Source organism: Corythoichthys intestinalis, chromosome 16 (assembly GCF_030265065.1).
Source record: "Corythoichthys intestinalis isolate RoL2023-P3 chromosome 16, ASM3026506v1, whole genome shotgun sequence".
Lineage (NCBI taxonomy): Eukaryota > Metazoa > Chordata > Actinopteri > Syngnathiformes > Syngnathidae > Corythoichthys > Corythoichthys intestinalis.
In genome coordinates this window covers 45,664,851-45,682,969 of record NC_080410.1, presented here as the reverse complement: position 1 = coordinate 45,682,969, position 18,119 = coordinate 45,664,851, and the positions used below count along the sequence as shown (strand labels likewise).

The following is an 18,119-nucleotide window of genomic DNA, read 5'->3' as shown; positions in this document are numbered from 1 at the left end:
CTTGACCTATAAATGTCGACTGGCTGTGAATGCTCTGGTTTCAGGGCCATTGACGGCACTAGACGTCCAGTCCAGTCAAAATGAATGGGCCTATCATCGTCAATGGCAGCCTGTCAGCTAACATAGGCACTATTCTAAAGGAAGATTTTGGTAGCAGCCTGTTGGATCCTGTTTTTAAATAGTGAAACCCTTTTAAAACCGATATATCGATTCGAGCTGGGAGCATACAGTATCGATAACCTTTTGGGGAATATACAGTGGTATGAAAAAGTATCTGAACCTTTTGGAATTTCTCATATTTCTGCATAAAATCACCATCAAATGATCTTTGTCAAAATCACACAGATGAAAAAGCAGTGCTTAACCCTTTAACACCTAAGCCTATTTTGGCCGAATTTGCATGCATTTGATGTTGCCTTTATATTTCAAAGAAAAAATTGTTTACAATGGCCAAGCTGGGTCCCTTTTTTCAGGACACCTTGAACTTCATGTCTAAACTGTTGTTTTCTTCACTGACCAATTATAATCCACATTTTGGACCCAAAAAGACAAAAAAATCCCAAAATCTTTTTTCAAAATTTGTAATGTTGATGTCCCATTGACAACCAAACATGCTCGACCAACCGTTTTGAAGCTTGATAATATTTATTCAACTTGTTAGGATAAACATTCAATAGAAAAAAATAAGATTGAATAGTTTTATTTTTGACAATTCAACACAAACAGCAGGTACGGTCATGGGCGTTTTTGGCCTTTACACATACTATGGTTATATACAGTGCAAAATAGTGAGAAAATTTTTTATATATATATCATCAAACACAAAAAGGGTTTGGAGGATATCACTTTGTGAAGTTAGGTGTTGTACCCATCACCTTAACAAAAGTATATATACATGCAATCAAGCTTCTCGAACACACATCTACATAATAATTGAAAAGATTATAGTGAAGAAAAAACTATATAACATTGAAAAAAAGTATTTTAAAAAATATTGACAAGTAGTTCAGTTCAATTCAATTTTTTCAGGTATGCGACCCAATAAAGTTTTTTTTTTTTTTTTTGCGCACTCAATAAAGCTTCTTCTTGAACAGCTCACGGAGCTGCGTCACACACAATGTCACACAGCCTACTCTTTCGCCGTTTGCGCGCTGCTGTCACTTCTACTCGCCGAGACGCCGACTCATCCAAAGAAAACAACGAGAAATACGGCTCATCTTCTTCCTTGAGTTAATGAAATAATGCATTAGCTTGCGCTAAATGTAGTTTTAGATTCATTCTGCACGTTTCAAAGTCGCTCACTCAAACCAACCGGCCGTTGCTTCGCTTGCCTCCCTTTCATTAGTTGGCGCCTCGCTCGAAAATTTATTAAAAATGATCACGTTCGGTCCGTCCTTCTTGACATCACAACGGCTCTTGGGATATGTAATCTTTTGTGCTGCTTTCGGTTTTGAAAAAGGACAAGAAATGATGGAAATATGGAGATAAATACATGGTCCATGCATATTTATGAGTGCAATAAAACTATAACATTCAAATGACATTATCTCCCGTTTTTCTTGGCCGATTGACTTCAAATAAATATGGTGTGGACATCAACTTCCGCACTTTCAAACGAGACCAACCAGCGGCACGTGGGTGACGTAATTACAGCGTGACGAAGCTTCAAAGACGATATGCGTAAACGCGTCGCTGCCGACACGTTCGGTGTTAAAGGGTTAACTAAAACCACCCAAATATTTATAGGTTTTTATATGTTAATGAGGATATCATGCAAACAATGACAGAAGGGGGAAAAATAAGTAAGTGAACCCTCTGCCTAAGGAGACTTAAAAGGCAATTGAAACTAATTTTTACCAAACAATTTAAGTCAGGTGTGTGCCCAATCACTGATGAGTGGTTTAAAGCTGCCCTCCCCACTATAAAACACACACCTGGTAAGAAATGTATTGATGAGAAGCATTGTCTGATGTGCATCATGGCTTGGTCGAAAGAGCTGTCAGAAGACCTGCAATCAAGGATTTTTGATTTATATAAAGCTGGGAAAGGATCCAAAACCCTCTCTAAAAGTCTGGTTGTTCATCAATCGACAGTCACAGAAGTTGTCTACAAATGGAGAGAGTTTTGAACTGTTGCTCCTCTCCCAAGAAGTGGCCGTCCTGCAGTTTACCTTAAAGCAAAACACTCCCGTTTATGTCCACCGGCGTTGCTAAAATAGACCAAAACTGAAAAGTTACCAAGTGTTGCTTTAATGAATGCTATGACAGATGTCATTAAAGTGCATGTGACACGAACAAGCATGGTTATTCCATAATACACGCGGTATTTTACCCCCCATGAGTCATCACCTTATCGTGGTGGAGGGGTTTGCGTGTCTCAATGATCCTAGGAGCTATGTTGTCTGGGGCTTTAAGCCCCTGGTAGGGTCACCCATGGCAAACAGGTCCTAGGTGAGAGGCCAGACAAAGTATGGCTCAAAAAGACCCCTTATGATGAGCAAGATTATTGAACCCCAGTTTCCCTTGCCCGGACGCGGGTTACCGGGGCCCCCCTCTGGAGCCAGGCCTGGAGGTGGGGCTCGAAGGCAAGCGTCTGGTGGCCGGGCCTGTCCCCATGGGGCCCGGCCGGGCTCAGCCCGAAAAGGCAACGTGGGTTCCCCTTCCCATGGGCTCACCACCTGTGGGAGGGGCCAAAGGGGTCGGGTGCGTAGGGAGTTGGGCGGCAGCCAAAGGCGGGGGCCTTGGCGGTCCGACCCCCAGCTGCTGAAGCTAACTCTTGGGACATGGAATGTCACCTCTCTGGCAGGGAAGGAGCCTGAGCTGGTGTGTGAGGCAGAGAAGTTCCGACTAGATATAGTCGGACTCTCCTCCACACACAGCTTGGGTTCTGGTACCAATCCTCTCGAGAGGGGTTGGACTCTCTTCCACTCTGGAGTTGCCCATGGTGAGAGGCGCCGGGCAGGTGTGGGCATACTTATTGCCCCCCGGCTTGGCGCCTGTACGTTGGGGTTTACCCCGGTAGACGAGAGGGTAGCCTCCCTCCGCCTTCGGGTGGGGGGACGGGTTCTAACTGTTGTTTGTGCTTATGCACCGAACAGCAGTTCAGAATACCCACCCTTTTTGGAGTCCTTGGAGGGTGTGCTAGAGAGCACCCCCTCTGGGGACTCCCTCGTTCTACTGGGGGACTTCAACGCTCACGTGGGCAATGATAGTGAGACCTGGAGGGGCGTGATTGGGAGGAACGGCCCCCCCGATCAGAACCCGAGTGGTGTTCTGTTATTGGACTTCTGTGCTCGTCACGGTTTGTCTATAACGAACACCATGTTCAAACATAGGGGTGTCCATATGTGCACTTGGCACCAGGACACCCTAGGCCGCAGTTCGATGATCGACTTCGTAATCGTGTCATCGGACTTGCGGCCGCATGTTTTGGACACTCGGGTGAAGAGAGGGGCGGAGCTGTCAACCGATCACCACCTGGTGGTGTGTTGGCTCCGATGGCGGGGGAAGATGCTGGCCAGACCTGGCAGGCCCAAACGTATTGTGAGGGTCTGCTGGGAACGTCTGGCAGAATCCCCTGTCAGAAAGAGTTTCAACACCCACCTCCGGCAGAACTTCTCCCTTGTTCCGGGGGAGGTGGGGGACATTGAGTCCGAGTGGGCCATGTTCCGCACCTCCATTGTTGAGGCGGCCGATCAGAGCTGTGGCCGTAAGGTGGTTGGTGCCTGTCGTGGCGGCAATCCCCGAACCCGCTGGTGGACACCAGTGGTAAGGGATGCCGTCAAGCTGAAGAAGGAGGCCTATCGGGCCTTTTTGGCCTGTGGGACTCCGGAGGCAGCTGACAGGTACCGGCTGGCCAAGTGGACTGCGGCCTCGGCAGTCGCCGAGGCAAAAACTCGGACATGGGAGGAGTTCGGTGAGGCCATGGAAAACGACTTCCGGATGGCTTCGAGGAAATTCTGGTCCACCATCCGGCGTCTGAGGAGAGGAAAGCAGTGCACTATTAACACTGTGTATAGTGAAGATGGTGTACTGCTGACCTCGACTCGGGACGTCGTGAGTCGGTGGAGAGAATACTTCGAAGCCCTCCTCAATTCCACCGACACGCCTTCCTTTGAGGAAGCAGAGTCTGGGGACTCTGAGGTGGGCTCTTCGATCTCTGGGGTTGAAGTCACTGAGGCGGTTGGTAAGCTCCTCGGTGGCAAGGCCCCGGGGGTGGATGAGATCCGCCCGGAGTTCCTAAAGGCTCTGGATGTTGTAGGGCTGTCATGGCTGACACGCCTCTACAACATCGCGTGGACATCGGGGACAGTGCCTCTGGATTGGCAGACCGGGGTGGTGGTCCCCCTTTTTAAAAAGGGGGACCGGAGGGTGTGTTCCAATTATAGAGGAATCACACTCCTCAGCCTCCCCGGTAAAGTCTATTCAGGGGTGCTGGAGAGGAGGGTCCGTCGGGAAGTCGAATCTCGGATTCAGGAGGAGCAGTGTGGTTTTCGTCCCGGCCGTGGAACAGTGGACCAGCTCTACACCCTCAGCAGGGTCCTCGAGGGTGCATGGGAGTTCGCCCAACCAGTCTACATGTGTTTTGTGGATTTGGAGAAGGCGTTCGACCGTGTGCCTAGGGGAATCCTGTGGAGGGTGCTCCGGGAGTACGGGGTACCGAGCCCCTTGGTAAGGGCTGTTCGGTCCCTGTACGACCGGTGTCAGAGTCTGGTCCGCATTGCCGGCAGTAAGTCGAATTCGTTCCCAGTGAGGGTTGGACTCCGCCAAGGCTGCCCTTTGTCACCGATTTTGTTCATAACTTTTATGGACAGAATTTCTAGGCGCAGCCGAAGCGTTGAGGGGGTCCGGTTTGGTGACCTCAGCATTGAATCTCTGCTTTTTGCAGATGATTTAGTGCTGTTGGCTTCATCAAGCCGTGACCTCCAACTCTCACTGGAGCGGTTCGCAGCTGAGTGTGAAGCGGTTGGGATGAAGATCAGCACCTCCAAATCCGAGACCATGGTCCTCAGTCGGAAAAGGGTGGAGTGCCCTCTCCGGGTCGGGGATGAGATCCTGCCCCAAGTGGAGGAGTTCAAGTATCTTGGGGTCTTGTTCACGAGTGACGGTAGGAGGGAGCGGGAGATCGACAGGCGAATCGGTGCGGCGTCTGCAGTAATGCGGACGCTGCACCGGTCCGTAGTGGTGAAGAAGGAGCTGAGCCGAAAGGCAAAGCTCTCGATTTACCAGTCGATCTACGTTCCTGCCCTCACCTATGGTCACGAGCTTTGGGTCGTGACCGAAAGAACAAGATCCCGGATACAAGCGGCCGAAATGAGTTTCCTCCGCAGGGTGTCCGGGCTCTCCCTTAGAGATAGGGTGAGAAGCTCGGTCATCCGGGAGGGACTCGGCGTCGAGCCGCTACTCCTCCGCGTAGAGAGGAGCCAGCTGAGGTGGCTCGGGCATCTGGTTCGGATGCCTCCCGGACGCCTCCCTGGAGAGGTGTTCCGGGCATGTCCCACCGGCGGGAGGCCCCGGGGACGACCCAGGACACGCTGGAGAGACTATGTCTCTCGGCTGGCCTGGGAACGCCTTGGGATCCCGCCGGAGGAGCTGGTTGAAGTGGCTGGGGAGAGGGAAGTCTGGGCTTCCCTGTTAAAGCTGCTGCCCCCGCGACCCGACCCCGGAACAAGCGGAAGATAATGGATGGATGGATGGACGCGGTATTTTATGCTCCTGAATGATATGGACCGCTTGGATGTGTGTGGAAGCGATCGCTATATTTATTTAGTTTTTTGAATCCTGCGCCATGAAAATGAGTGACTTCCGGCTTCGTTCTTGCATTGAGGAGGAGGGCGCTGTGACGTGTACGGATGAAGGCATCCTCTTCACTATACAGACGTACTGTTGTGTATGAGGACCAAGGATTCAGCTGATTTTGCGGATTAATACGTTTATTTTTCGCATCACGCCAGCCAAACGGCTGCAGAAAAATCTTGCTGTATAAGGGAGTTTTGGAGTTTCAAAAGGTTCCCATTCACCGTGGATATTGGCCAAAACAAGCCCCACTACTGTGGGACAATTGGACTTACGAGGAAGTGAGTAAACATCTTGTTTTGTATTACGTCAAATACGAATACAGCGATTACAAAGTAAACACTACAAACTTTCTTTAAATAAAGGACTAATTACGTTTGATCCTTGATAGGCATGTAAAAAGCTCTCCTCGTGCACATTAGCTGCACAACAACTGCAGCCGCCCTCCTCCGGGGAACGAGCTGTAAATTGCTCTCCGCCGGGCGGTTTGCCGATCCACGAAGACAATTGACAACCCAGTCGTCATGTCAAATAATCCGGGCTAGTTATGTGTGATTTTCCACTTCGAAGACTTTGAAACATCACTCGGTTCGTGTTAGCATCTCGGCTAGCTGTCACGCCTCTTGGTTTGTTTACATTCTCCGAAGCCAGGGAAGGGAAATGACATATGTCCGATTTAGGTGTCATAAAATATCGTTCGGTAGGTGCAACAGTAAGGATGAAGTCGACAGTTTTGACCATAATGGAGTAATTTTGCCATGTCGTCCTGAATAAGTGTTTTTTATCATATCATATTCCATTTAGCACAAGACTGTTATTTGTCATGACCATGCCATTTATTTAGCAATTGGGGAAAATACTTGGATAAAAAGAAGATCCTGTAAAAATAGTAAAAAAGTAAAGAGACAGAAACAATGACATTTTGCAGCTCTCTTCGTCGCGTTTTCCTCGTTGTGAATAGTTCCCCCTCGACGGGCTGACTGGTCCTTCTCAAGCCATTTATATATTTATTTGGGAAAAATACTTGGATAAAAAGAATATCCTGTCAAAATATTGGCGTAAAGAGACTGAAACAATGACATTTTGCGGCTGTCTTTGTCGCGTTTTCCTCGTTCTGAATAATTCCCCCTCAATGGGCTGAATAGTAAAACCAATGAGCCCATTCTCCCGCTGACGTCATCCACCTGTTGGGGACGCTAGAGCCCTATAATGGTAGGCGTGGCTAACCGGCAGATTAAAAGACTAATTTTTCGTCATCTGCGCTTTGCTAAATTGTTGTATATAGTCGAATCGTCTCAAAATATGATTCTAATTCACATAATATTGCTATTTAAGACTTTTTTTTCTCCTGTCATATGCTCTTTAAAAGGCAATTGAAACCAATTTTTACCAAACAATTTAAGTCAGGTGTGTGCCCAATCACTGATGAGTGGTTTAAAGCTGCCCTGCCCACTTTAAAACACACACCTGGTAAGAAATGTCTTGATGAGAAGCATTGTCTAATGTGCATCATGGCTTGGTTGAAAAAGCTGTCAGAAAACCTGCAATCAAGGATTTTTGATTTGTATAAAGCTGGGAAAGGATCCAAAACCATGTCTAAAAGTCTGGTTGTTCATCAAACGACAGTCAGAGAAGTTGTCTGCAAATGGAGGGAGATTTGAACTGTTGCTCCTCTCCCAAGAAGTGGCCGTCCTGCAGTCTACCTTAAAGCAAAACACTACCGTTTATGTCCACTGGCGTCGCTAAAATAGACCAAAACTGAAAAGTTACCAAGTGTTGCTTTAATGAATGCTTATGACAGATGTCATTAAGTCTCATCTGGCAAATTATGTCATTAACTCCATTTATTTCTAACTTGGAGCTTTAATATCCATGCAAAAGTGAGATCCTTTGCCGGATAACACTAAATGACATCTGTTATATGCGTTCATTAATGCTCATGACAGTATCATGTCATAATTATGATTGTCTAATGACAGTCTTATGGTGACACTGTCAAATAAAGTGTTACCAATTACCATAACTAGCAATTAATCAAACGACTGGAACAGTAACTGAAGAAATAATTAGCACAGAACACAAATTTTGATTGTTATTTGCATCTGTAGCACTGCGATGCATGCTAGGAGGCATGTTGGACAACAACAGTGTTGACAGTAGGTGGCAGCAGAGGTTGACTGTCTCCCCCAAGGAAACTGTTATGCCCAAATGAAGCTTCTTGAAACAGCTCATGATGCTTCATTTGGTCTTATGACAGTCTTATGATGCCACTGTCTAAAAAAGTGTTCCAGGTTAATATCTTTTGGTGTAAATATCCCATAATACAGTGAGGACAGCTACGGCTTATAGTCCAGCGCGGCTGTCGTTTATGTGTCACATTTGGTAGGTGGCAGTTTATAGTCAAGTGCCCCTTATAGTGCGCAAATTACGGTACTTTTTCGGTATATTGTCACATCCCCAAAATGGAGTACAATAAATTTGTTTTCTGCATTGACGTAATTTCCCTCATTACATTTCAAATTCATCAGGAATAAACTGAAAACTCCCTGCATCTACAAACAGGATCTCAATCCATATTTAATTAATCAGAGCTTGTGTTTGACACTAATCTAAATTCTTTGATATTCAGGGAATTTTCCGATGGTTGAAGGATTCGTTTAATGTTCAAATAAAAATCCCGTGGATTCAAACTACGGCGTTCCCTGCCGAGATGCTTGAGGCAGGTAAAAATCAGGGATGACATGCTTCTAGTTGCTACCATGATCTCCCTCCTTTCACACGACGGAGCCCATTAAAGATGCTCTCTTATCAGAATTTCATTGCAGCGCGAGACTGACAGCACTTCACAAAGAAACAGACAGGCGATCGATAGCAAAGCTGCACTTTGTACTCCCGCGAACAAAGCCAATACACGACACAAAACGCGGGCTGTAACCTCCGCTTCCTTCATTTTAATGGATCAACGGTTATCATCCGTTTGAGCGAAGACGGCGGTGGAATTACATGAAATAAATGTCATGTCGGCACGGGGTCCTGCATGTTAGCCTTCACCCGCATTGCATTCGACATGTTGATGATGTTGGAGCTCATTAAATATGCATGCGTCTTCCAGAAATTTGTAGGATCAACATCGTCATCATTTCCCCTTCTCACATTCAGTAATATACATTCTCCTGTAGTGACTATATGCTACAGTACAGAGGCTGTTTAGTCATTCTCAGTGCATAGTGTACTCCATCTATAGAGAGTAGGGCTTTAATAAGAAGGGAGGCTTTTATTTACACTCCATACGTCAATCCATTTTCTTCAGTCGGTCGCAGAGCACTTAAAGACAATAGACCATTTTTTGCCTGTGAATGATTTAGAGGCTAGAAAGCTGAAGAACCTAGAGAAAAGCCACCCAAACACAAGTGGTCACTCTAACAGCAGGTGATGATGATCGCTTATAAAATACAGTGCCCTCCATAATCATTGGCACCCCTGGTTAAGATGTGTTTTTTAGCTTCTAATAATTTTTTTTTAATTCAAATAATATGGGACCTTAATGGGAAAAAAGAGAAAAATCCAACCTTCAATACAAGTGCATTCATTCAGTGGGTAAAAAATTCCACATAAAGAAATAATTATTTGAAATCAAATAATGTGTGTCACAAATATTAGCACCCCTGGTGTTAATACTTTGTACAACCCCCAAAATAAAATAAGTATTTAGTCACCCACCACGAGAGACAGAATGTGGGAAAAAAACAACAGAAAATCATATTGTTTGATTTTTTTTTTAAAGAATTTATTTGCAAATCATGGTGGAAAATAAGTATTTGGTCAATACCAAAAGTTAATCTCAATACTTTGTTATGTACCCTTTGTTGGCAATAACGTAGGCCAAACGTTTTCTGTAACTCTTCACAAGCTTTTCACACACTGTTGCTGGTATTTTGGCCCATTCCTCTATGCAGATCTCCTCTAGTGCAGTGATGTTTTGGGGCTATCATTAGGCAACACGGACTTTCAACTCCCTGCTCACCCCGTGGCGTCAAAATAATAACAAGAACGGTAAGCAAAAATCCCAGAACCACACGTGTGGACCAAGTGAATGACCTACAGAGAGCTGGAACCACAGTAACAAAGGCTACTATCAGTAACACAATGCGCCGCCAGGGACTCAAAATCCTGCACTGCCAGACGTGTACCCCTGCTGAAGAAAGTACACGTCCAGGCCCGTCTGCGGTTCGCTAGAGAGCATTTGGATGATCCAGAAGAGGACCGGGAGACTATGTTATGGTCAGGTGAAACCAAAATAGAACTTTGTGGTAGAAACACAGATTCTCGTGTTTGGAGGAAAAATAATACTGAATTGAACCATACCCGCTGTGAAACATGGGGGTGGAAACATCATGCTTTGGGGCTGTTTTTGTGCAAAGGGACCAGGATGACTGATCTGTGTAAAGGAAAGAACGAATGGGGCCATGTATCGAGAGATTTTGACTGAAAATCTCCTTCCATCAGCATGGGCATTGAAAATGAGACGTGGCTGGGTCTTTCAGCATGACAATGATCCCAAACACACAGCCAGGGCAACAAAGGAGTGGCTTCATAAGAAGCATTTCAAGGTCCTGGAGTGGCCTAGCCAGCCTCCAGGTCTCAACCCCATAGAAAATCTGTGGAGGGAGTTGAAAGTCCGCGTTGCCCAACGACAGCCCCAAAACATCACTGCTCTAGAGGAGATCTGCATGGCGGAATGGGTCAAAATACCAGCAACAGTGTGTGAAAAGCTTGTGAAGAGTGACAGAAAACGTTTGGCCTCCGTTATTGTCAACAAAAGGTACATAACAAAGTATTGAGATGAACTTTTGGTATTGACCAAATACTTATTTTCCACCATGATTTGCAAATAAATTCTTTAAAAATCAAACAATGTGATTTTCTGTTTTTTTTTTTTCCACATTCTGTCTCTCGTGTTTGAGGTTTACCCATGTTGACAATTACAGGCCTCTAATATTTTCAAGTGGGAGAAATTGCACAATTAGTGGTTGACTAAATACTTATTTGCCCCACTGTACAATCATCATCATAATATCAATAGCAAAGGCAACAACTCATTTCATGCGCCAGATTTTAGGTTTCCTATTTTTGGAGTACATACCTTCCATAACACAGCAGCTGCATGTCTACACGAACGCCCGGGACACGCGATAAATGTACAGCGTGCAGTTTCGACGTCTCCGTCCAATGTTACCAGCACCCATGGTTTGTGGTACAGAGCATTAAGGCACTGGCTTGGTTCTACATCCGGTTTCCATCCACAGCCATTGAGTCAGTAAAATACGATAATATTTTACTTGGTCACCCTCGTCCACTTCTTTATGTTGTCTTTCCGTGTCGAGATGGCAGAAGGATGCGGTATTTCCAAATCGTGGTTTATTAGGGTTTTTAGTGAGTGATACCACTCCAGCGCCATTGAAGTCAATGGTAAAAAAATTGAAAACTGAAGTTGTAGGCAGACATAAAGAAGTAAAGCGGAAGTACCTCGGAAACTTGTCTATACAGTGCCTTGCAAAAGTATTCGGCCCCCTTGAACCTTGCAACCTTTCACCACATTTCAGGCTTCAAACATAAAGATATAAAATTTTAATTTTTTGTCAAGAATCAACAAGTGGGACACAATCGTGAAGTGGAAAAAAAATTATTGGATAATTTAAACTTTTTTAACAAATAAAAACTGAAAAGTGGGGCGTGCAATATTATTCGGCCCCCTTGCGTTAATACTTTGTAGCGCCACCTTTTGCTCCAATTACAGCTGCAAGTCGCTTGGGGTATGTTTCTATCAGTTTTGCACATCGAGAGACTGACATTCTTGCCCATTCTTCCTTGCAAAACAGCTCGAGCTCAGTGAGGTTGGATGGAGACTGTTTGTGAACAGCAGTCTTCAGCTCTTTCCACAGATTCTCGATTTGATTCAGGTCTGGACTTTGACTTGGCCATTCTAACACCTGGATATGTTTATTTTTGAACCATTCCATTGTAGATTTGGCTTTATGTTTTGGATCATTGTAATGTTGGAAGATAAATCTCCGTCCCAGTCTCAGGTCTTGTGCAGATACCAACAGGTTTTCTTCCAGAATGTTCCTGTATTTGGCTGCATCCATCTTCCCGTCAATTTTAACCATCTTCCCTGTCCCTGCTGAAGAAAAGCAGGCCCAAACCATGATGCTGCCACCACCATGTTTGACAGTGGGGATGGTGTGTTCAGGGTGATGAGCTGTGTTGCTTTTACGCCAAACATATCGTTTTGCACTGTGGCCAAAAAGTTCAATTTTGGTTTCATCTGACCAGAGCACCTTCTTCCACATGTTTGGTGTGTCTCCCAGGTGGCTTGTGGCAAACTTTAAACGAGACTTTTGATGGATATCTTTGAGAAATGGCTTTCTTCTTGCCACTCTTCCATAAAGGCCAGATTTGTGGAGTGTACGACTGATTGTTGTCCTATAGACAGACTCTCCCACCTCAGCTGTAGATCTCTGCAGTTCATCCAGAGTGATCATGGGCCTCTTGGCTGCATCTCTGATCAGTTTTCTCCTTGTTTGAGAAGAAAGTTTGGAAGGACGGCCGGGTCTTGGTAGATTTGCAGTGGTCTGATGCTCCTTCCATTTCAATATGATGGCTTGCACAGTGCTCCTTGAAATGTTTAAAGCCTGGGAAATCTTTTTGTATCCAAATCCGGCTTTAAACTTCTCCACAACAGTATTTCGGACCTGCCTGGTGTGTTCCTTGGTTTTCATAATGCTCTCTGCACTTTAAACAGAACCCTGAGACTATCACAGAGCAGGTGCATTTATACGGAGACTTGATTACACACAGGTGGATTCTATTTATCATCATTGGTCATTTAGGACAACATTGGATCATTCAGAGATCCTCACTGAACTTCTGGAGTGAGTTTGCTGCACTGAAAGTAAAGGGACCGAATAATATTGCACGCCCCACTTTTCAGTTTTTTATTTGTTAAAAAAGTTTAAATTATCCAGTAAATGTTGTTCCACTTCACGATTGTGTCCCACTTGTTGTTGATTCTTGACAAAAAAATTAAATTTCCTATCTTTATGTTTGAAGCCTGAAATGTGGCGAAAGGTTGCAAGATTCAAGGGGGCCGAATACTTTTGCAAGGCACTGTATGTTGGCGTAAACATTTGTAATTACAGTTAATGGAGTTACATTTAAGTGATTTGCTATGAGAATTGTAAATACATTAGCATTCTTAGCATTTAAGATAGCGGACTTTTGTGAAGCAAATTTGGCTAATTTAATCTACTAGATTTACATATTGATCAAAACTAGATGGACATTTGAACACCATTCGTTTTGTGTCGAGTGTTTTATTGTTAAAATCCGTGTCATTTTAAACATGGAGTTAATCCCACATACTTCAGAATTAATATTATAATATGTTGAGTAAATACTACAGAATACAGATTCTACACTGCTTTTATTTTGAAATGTTCACCGGAGGTTTTTTTCGCTGTTAACCAGCTGTTGAGTGTTATTGTATGACTGATTGAAACTGTACTGCATTGCTTCGCCACAGGGTGTAATGTCGTGTATTTTATGTTCGGTGTGAAGAAGAAGAAGAAAGTTAAAAGAGGCATTAGTGGCCTGTTCTCAACTTCTCCCTCACTGCACTTTGGCTCTCATGGAGAGCACGTTCGCTCATGTGTTCAAAATAAACGATAGCCGACGTGCAAAGTAGCAAGTGAGCTGTAAAAATAGCGAGCTTAGTGGCGTGAAAAACGTGGGAGAGCTAAGTGAAGCTAACAAACAGCTAAGCGGAGCTAACTGATGCTAAACGGAGCTAAGCGAAGCTAAACGGCGCTAAATGAAGCTAAGCGACTGATACACAGTCCGTCGTAGTGGAACAGTCCATTGCAGTGCGTGTGTGTGGGGGAGAGATAATATAAATGCAGCATTCAAATGGCTTTCTTTTTTGTTTTGTTATTTGTTTGTTTGGTATGCTGACGTAATTCTACATGACGAATAGTTGTAGGGGGCCCCAACCAGTAGGGGCCCCCTACTGGTTGGGAGCCTAAGGCAATCGCCTACTTCGCCTGAATAGTAGATCCGCCTATGCACATGCATGTAGGAAAATTTTGAAATTTTGCCCAATTAGGGGTCTCAGAGCAGAACTTCAAGTCACCTTAGTGTTTTCCGCCATATTTTTTTAAGAATTGTTTTGAATCATGTTGGAAAGGCGAAGTCAGTGTTCTGAATCTGTTTACATTTCATTCTTTTGCTCTAGTTAACATTATCAGCATTTGACCTAATTTTTTATTTGTGATTTATTATTGTTATTTACGTGTTAATTTGTACTGTTATAATGAATTCAATTGGTCCAAAATATTTTTGTGAATTAATAAGCGTCATAAAAAATTTCATTGCTAAATTAGTAAAAAAAAAAAAACGGGGGAAAAAATTATTAAATTAGTCGACTAATCGTAAAAATAGTAGGCTGAATAATCGGGAGAAAATTAGTCATTTGGGACAGCCCTAGTTGTACAGTGTACTGGAACATATTTCCTCCACACCCTTCTCACCTTTTTAACTCCTGACCCATTTTCATGCCTGTTCAAAACTGTGCCTTTCTGGTTCAAAACATGGCGGGCTGCCAGTAGGCTTTTTGCATTGTAAAATGTCAAATTGTGGCACTTTAGTGTGTTGTGTTTATTAGCATGTTTTGATGTGTTGTCATGCAGGGGACCAGTGACTTCTGCGTGTCTCCTGCCAAGTTCATCGTGAACCAAACCAAAGATTTCCTCAGCGCTGGTAATTCATTGAATGCACAAGTGACATTGTAAAAACAGCAAGGGCGTGGGTTTGGCCTTAATATTGGTAGGGACAATATAACAGCATAACCTACATGTACACTTTTTGCTGGGGACTCGACATTAACAAGAAAGACCAAACCCATTTGGTGAATGGGTGTCAGGGCTACATTTCTCACCAATATGAACCTAATTCATTGATAGGCTAAATGATTAATGCAAAATAAATCTGTGTTGACCTATACTAACTTTCACACTGCAAATTCATAACGTCTCAATCTGATCATTTTAAATCTTTTTTTGAGTGTTAAAGGCTAGTTAACAGATTAATGCGTCAGATTCTTCCACTTACTTTAAGTAAATATTACTATTAGCTCGTATTGAGCCCATACATCTAAAAGTATTTTTCACCTAAATCAAGAAAGAAAATTCTTTCGAATAATGTTTTGAATAATATTCTTGGATTAATAACATTTCTGACAAACAAGTTTTTCTTTTAAGATTAAATATACTAACATTTTGCTTAAAATAAGTCTGTTAAGCTTATTTTCAAGCTAGCTGGTTTTCTTATTTCAAGTAATATAAGTGAGTAAAATCGACTTGAAGCAATGTAGCAGTAGCAAAATTAGTGGAGTGTTCCCCACCACCACAACATTGACGTCTTTTTACTAGGACTGTCAAACGATTAAATTTTTTAATCGAGTTAATTACAGCTTAAAAATTAATTAATCGTAATTAATCGCAATTCAAACCATCAATAAAATATGCCATATTTTTCTGTAAATTATTGTTACAATGAAAAGATAAGACACAAGACGGATATATACATTCAACATACTCTACATAAGTACTGTATTTCTTTATTATAAAATAAACAAGATGGCATTAACATTATTAACATTCTCTTAAAGCGATCCATGGATAGAAAAACTTGTAGTTCTTAAAAGATTAATGTTAGTTCAAGTTATAGAAATTTTATATTAAAAGCCCTCTTAATGTTTCCGTTTTATTAAAATTTGTACAATTTGCAATCAAAAAATAAACTAGTAGCTCGCCATTGTTGATGTCATTACACCATGCTCACTCACCAAACCCATAAAATCATTTGGACCCAAGCGCCAGCAGAGGGCGCCAAACAACAAAAAACAGGTAACAAGTAACAGGCAGACATTACACTGCTGTCATTTTAACCTGAGCGGGGCATGTGCGTTAATTGCGTCAAATATTTTAACGTGATAAATTTAAAAAATTAATTACCGCCCGTTAACGCGATAATTTTGACAGCCCTACTTTTTAAATTACTTTTTGCTTAAAATAAGTCTTTTAAGCTTATTTTCAAGCTAGCTGTTTTTCTTATTTCAAGTAATATAAGTGAGTAAAATCAACTTGAAGCAATGTAGCAGTAGCAAAATTAGTGGAGTGTTCCCCACCTCCACAACATTGACGTCTTTTTACATTAGTTAGAGTGGCTGCTGCTGGTGGAAAAAAACTTCTATTATCCCTCGTCTTTGAAGGGTTGAAGGCAGCATGTTGTATTTCTGTCGGGCTGTGAATGCGTGTGTGTGTGTGTGTGGGGGGGGGGGGTTGAAGTCATCAGCCAATCAAATGTGCGTTTGAGGGAAAAAAAATGGACTGGCACATTCAGCAAGTGAAAAGGGGTCAGTGTTAGAGGCGTGCGAAATTTCCGATTCTTAGATTATTTGTGATTCAGCCGTGGAAGATTCGAGAACGATTCACAAACATCCAAATTCCGATTATTGAATTATACCAGGTAAAACGGAAGTAAAACACAGTCAGCGCAGTCTTTGGGACGCAATGAGGGATGGACCGAGAGTAAATATCATGTTCAACTCATGCCGCTAGATAAAAAAAAAAACTATCATACCTGACTGCGGCCGACAGCCGCTACAAACAACGCCGGGTTGCTAGTTGCTACAAACAGACGGCTGCAGTAGATATCATATATATATAGAACTAGATGCAAAATGACAGACGAAGGCGGTGTTAGAACATGTATTATTGAACCGAGATGCGAAATGACAGACTTTCCGGCATTAGTAAACAGCCGCCATCTTAAAGCAGTACTAAAGCAGTGACTTCTCTAGAAGGCTGTTGTAGCGAACCTAATTAACTTTTTATCTAAAATACTGTACTCCTAAATCAGCAGAATCTTGTCTTGACTTTGACAAAAGTAGACAGAAGGGAAATTATGGAATAAGGGGAGCAATTTTAACAACTGTAACAGTTGATTCACAACATTAAATTAATTGAATGTAGTTTAAAGCTACTGATACAGAATGGGGACTGGAGAATTTTATTTACTGTTATTTTTGTATATTTGTTTACTGTTATATGCTAACTTGATACGGAAATAGTAGTTTGGTTTAGCCTGAGAGGATTTTTGAACAATTTTGTAACTAATGTACAAAACATTTATTCAAAAAAAAAAAAAAAAAAAAAAGGAGGGGGGTGCATCAATAATCGTTTTATAATCGAATCGGAGCCTCTGAATCGTAATCGTAATCGAATCGTTAGGTGCCCAGCTCTAGTCAGTGTACATAAGGGGTCTGAACATAAGTACTGTAATTCACTTAATAATGGTTGGATCAATTCTGTCCTTACAACATATAAGAAGACAATAAAAATGACCTATATATCTGAAGTCATTATATTATGCTAATAAGGTTGCTCAAAAGTTGGTGGGGATAATTTGACCATCCTGAAAAGTTGGTAGTGTTATGTCCCTACAGTCCCTATGCAAACCTACGCCCTTGAAATACAGCTATGGAAAATTTACTGCAAAATGATCCATTTCTTCTTTACAGATAACATTCTCATGTTTTTGTTCTCTAAATTATTTCCAGAGCTGTATCATTAAATATGAATGCCTACTTAAAGTGTTTTTCTCACCCTGTAGATGTTGCCCACTATTATTTGTTCTGCAGTTCCAATCTACCCAACCCCTTCCAGCAGGTACAAACTCTCACACACATCGACGGGAAAACAAAGATGAGCTTTGTCGTCATTTTATCAAGCGCGTCAGGAAATGTGCACCATCACGTATGGAATTAGTTCAAGCGACACATTCTGCCTCTTAGCCCCGTTGCTTAATATATGCCTCGGGGCACTCTCGCGCAACATGCTTTATTCATTCTCAGCTTGCATAATGACGCTTATTGTACACAACAACAGCAATGCATTGCGACTGTAATTAGGAAACTTGATGTTCAGATGCATACAAGTAAACATGTTTGATATTAACATAGTGAGTGAATTACTGTGCAAAACCCTATTGAAATGAATACGTTTTTGTAATATGATGAATATTCACTATTTGTGTATGCATTTTTCATCATCGCAGCCTTCAAATCCACAAGCGATGATTGTTTCACCTCACGTTCACGGTATCCATTTAGGGATTAAGGGAGACTTGTTAAGGGGCTAAGGATAATCTAGTCTTCTGATCAACTGTATTGTTTGGGTGGCATCGCTATTAAGAGGTCGAGCCGTA

General features: G+C 42.8%; 1 protein-coding gene across 2 annotated transcripts in view; it reads left to right on the top strand.

The window, feature by feature from the left end:
• ttyh2l (tweety homolog 2, like) overlaps nt 1–18,119 on the top strand; it is a 121,726-nt gene that overhangs the window by 80,106 nt on the left and 23,501 nt on the right. For both annotated transcript variants that reach the window (XM_057817344.1, XM_057817345.1), the window contains exons 7-8: nt 14,540–14,609; nt 17,526–17,581. In XM_057817344.1, coding sequence (XP_057673327.1) covers nt 14,540–14,609; nt 17,526–17,581 — 126 coding nt within the window. The remainder of the gene's footprint in view (nt 1–14,539; nt 14,610–17,525; nt 17,582–18,119) is intronic.